The sequence below is a fragment of the Cornus florida genome, unplaced genomic scaffold, assembly GCF_030987335.1.
Source record: "Cornus florida cultivar Cherokee Brave unplaced genomic scaffold, ASM3098733v1 CherokeeBrave_3.0.0_Hap2_Chr10, whole genome shotgun sequence".
Classification (NCBI taxonomy): Eukaryota; Viridiplantae; Streptophyta; class Magnoliopsida; order Cornales; family Cornaceae; genus Cornus; species Cornus florida.
In genome coordinates this window covers 110,938,757-110,942,360 of record NW_026775580.1, presented here as the reverse complement: position 1 = coordinate 110,942,360, position 3,604 = coordinate 110,938,757, and the positions used below count along the sequence as shown (strand labels likewise).

General features: G+C 33.9%; 1 protein-coding gene across 1 annotated transcript; it reads right to left on the bottom strand.

Moving 5' to 3' along the window:
• Positions 1-225: 225 nt before the first annotated feature.
• Positions 226-1,844, bottom strand: LOC132277104 (putative GATA transcription factor 22). Its single transcript, XM_059778841.1, has 3 exons — positions 1,585-1,844; positions 1,107-1,451; positions 226-883 (listed from the first exon to the last, which is right to left on the bottom strand). Exons 1-3 carry the CDS (start codon positions 1,711-1,713, stop codon positions 536-538), a joined length of 822 nt encoding a protein of 273 aa, XP_059634824.1. The 5' UTR covers positions 1,714-1,844; the 3' UTR covers positions 226-535.
• Positions 1,845-3,604: the final 1,760 nt, after the last annotated feature.

Below are 3,604 nucleotides of genomic sequence, written 5' to 3'. Positions count from 1 at the left end.
GATCATGCTTGTGAGTTGGAATGTTTGGTGGAAACAATTATATTCCATACATTGATCGAGTGAAATAATTTGATAACAACCACATATATATACACGCACATATATATACATTAATCATACATATAATTAATATGGTGGGACTCTTCCTGAATTTATTGAAATGAAGAACACTAACACATCAGAATCAGTACCATAAAAATATGTGATTACTATAAGAGACATGCATTATATAATCATCTAATACTTTATTAAACTCGATATCCTTATCAGAGATAGATGAACAAGAAATCCAACTTTGGTTATCGACCTGTTCAAATTAATCCTCCACGACCTAGCTCATGAGTCCATCATACAAATTTATTTGTGTTTTTCACTTTATTTTTGCATGGTTGCTCACAAGATTTGAATAGTACTCTTACTGATTGATCTACGATCAGACTCAACTAGTCTGAGTCTCACACAAATAAATATGCTCTAGCTAGTCCTACTAAATTAATTAAGAAGCATGGAATTGAGGGATATGAAAAAGTAGTGATCAATCACGAACAATGCCACAAGATAAAGCCATTAGAAGGATCGCAGCTTCCTTCTCGTCTTGAGGGAAAACACTGTGAAAAGCCAAATTCTTACTCACACTTATCAAGAAATCCTCAAAGCAAAGCTTTTTTCTAGCATGATCTGATGAGATGCCGAGTTTGGACCGCTTCTTGTAGTGGGAAACATGTCCCTTGTTTGATCTATTGTCTTTGTGATGCACTTTAGTCTTCATTGATGAACTACTCTCAGTTGCAACAAATGTCCCATTTGCTGCTGCTGCTGCTGCCGCCACCGCCATAGCCCTTCTCGCCTTCCTTTGCCGGATCCCACATGCGTTGCAAAGTGACTGCACAGAAATGGTACATATATTTAAAATGTCTTTTTTTTTTATTATTATTATTATTTTTTTATTATTATTTTTTATCGTAAGTTAAAGCAAACACATACACTCATACCCACAACATACCTCGAACTCTCTCTCCTTTAGGTAAGAGAGATCATAACATGCGTTCTGTGTTACTATATATATATATATATATTGATTTGGAGATAGAGAAGACATGTATTACCTTAGGACCTCTAGGGCCACTTCTCCAAAGAGGGGTTTTTGTTGTGTTACAATCGGCACAAACCCTAACTGGGATGTTGCTATTGTTAGAGGAACTGTTGCTGCTGTTCTCAGTTTCTATAGGAGATGATGGTTGCTTCTGATCTTGAAAGTTGAGTGTCCGATCCGAGTTCTTCATCTTCTGCATCAACCTCATTTTTGAAGACATCCACTTGACTGAAATATTGTTCTCACTAATTTGATTTTCATTTGTGTATTCCTTCTTCCATAAAGATAATTTGAGACAACTGTCACTCTCGTTCTCTACATCATCATATGAGACCTCATGCGCAGCTAGATTGTTAACCTATGATCAAGAAAAGTAGTGATGATGAGATCAGATAATATTATAATTGTGCTGAAACTATTAAAGAAAAGAAGGTGATCATCCAAGTGAAGTGATCATATATTCATATATATATATACACACACACACACACCTCTTGTTGCTGTTTTAGCTCGGGATGATAATATCCACTTTGATCTTGAGTTGATTGGAAGAAAATATGGTAAGAGAAAGAAGAAGATGAAGAAGCTTGAAGGTTTGGATGGTGTTGATCTTCATTCATGATCTGTGTGTGTGTGTGTGTGAGAGAGAGAGAGAGAGAGAGAGAGGTGTGATATGGGGACGAGAAAGGGAAGTGAAGAGAGAGTAGTAATTAAGCTAGGGTAGAGGGGGCTGAAAATTAAGGGGGAGTGAGGAGAGCAGTCGACCAAAACTCAAGTTGAGACGTAGAAGGCATTCACGTGACTTGATGACACCCAAACAAAACAAGTTAAAAAAGACAAATTAACCAAAAGGAGAAGAGTAGAATGCAACCACACGAACCCATATGACAATCCTATCTGCAAAAATTTCAACCCCACCGTACCCCCCTGCGTAACTCATCAATAATATGACTAATAAAAGTGACAAGATAAGGTACATATATAATACTAGTAATAATATATATATATATATATGTATACATTATTGGATTAAAATTAGCTATAGTAATAAAAAAATTATTTTTTTATTTTTGAAATAGACTTGAGCCCACCAAAATTCACTCTCTGAATTCGCCTTGCATATATATACATACATACAATATTGTATAAATCATGTCAAAGAGTAAGATGATCGTACACCAAGGTCTTGATTTGTTTTATTTATGGTACTAATCACGAGAACACCTAGAAGCATGCATGATTTCAGTGTTGTGGTGCAAAAAACCTAGCAAAATGCATCTTGGCCGTTGATTCAGTGGGCTTACTTGGAGGGCATATATATATACCACCACATTATGCTGTTGAAGAGCACTCTATAATTTCTTGATATATACTAAATGTTAGTATATAAATTTGGATTTGTGATGAGAAGGTGTATGTGGGCATTGCGTTGTGCAGACGAGAAGAAATGTATGGGATAGATTTGCATGCATGGGAACACCTCTTTCCCTTGAGTGTTGCCAAAAGGCATTTAATGCTTGTGCAGGCAAAGGGACAGTGCACCACCTCCACCCCTTCCCCACACTTTTTCAATCAACCCAAGCCTTATATTTTTTTAACTATATATATATATATTTTTTAATTTATTAAAAAATTATTTTCAAAGCTAATAATAATTTTAAAATTTTTTCTTTTTTCTTATAATACATATATCAGCCCCACAACACACATGTACCATTTAAGTTAAGAATTAATTCGAAAATAAAAATAATAATATGAACAATCATTTATAGCTTCATTTATATTAAAGTGGAATGTAAGTAAATTCCGTCAAGTATTTTGACTTAGTTATTCACTTAGAATAGCATAACCTACCTGCTCTTTCCGTCCCAAAATAGAAACATCATTGCTATTCAATTTATTATATATACCCTAGTTCACTCTCTAGATCTAATTGATAATAAATCAAATCAAATCAAATAGGATAATGAATGGAATTCGATCGAATTTAAAATGTGAAAAATGATGCACTATGAGAAGATAAAATGCTGAAAGGGGAGCTCTGCAAGTTTACTCGTAGTTCTTGATTACAGTATTATTTTCTTTACAATAAATGACCATCACAATCTTTTTCATGTTTTCATAATAACAAGATGGGTTATGGGCTTAGGGTGCTATTTATAATGTGGGGTTGGTATCGGCAGCCTGAGGTTTACTCAGTAGCTACAAGTTCAAATGGTAGGTGATTGCGAGGATTTCCACGTCATCTAAAAAAAAAATTAAATTAAATTAAAAAAAAAAGGGGGTTAAGGACCGAGGGAATAGACAAAATTAATGCCAAGCAAAAATAATAATAATTAATAAATAAAGAAAATAGAGAAAAAAAAAAAAAAGAAGGTTTTCCTTAAAAACACAAATTACCTAATTTAGTAACCAAGAAGCACGAGATCTAGACCAAAGCAGTAAAAGTACGAAAGAAACTTCTCTCTATCCAATATCCACATATATATATATATATATATATATATATAT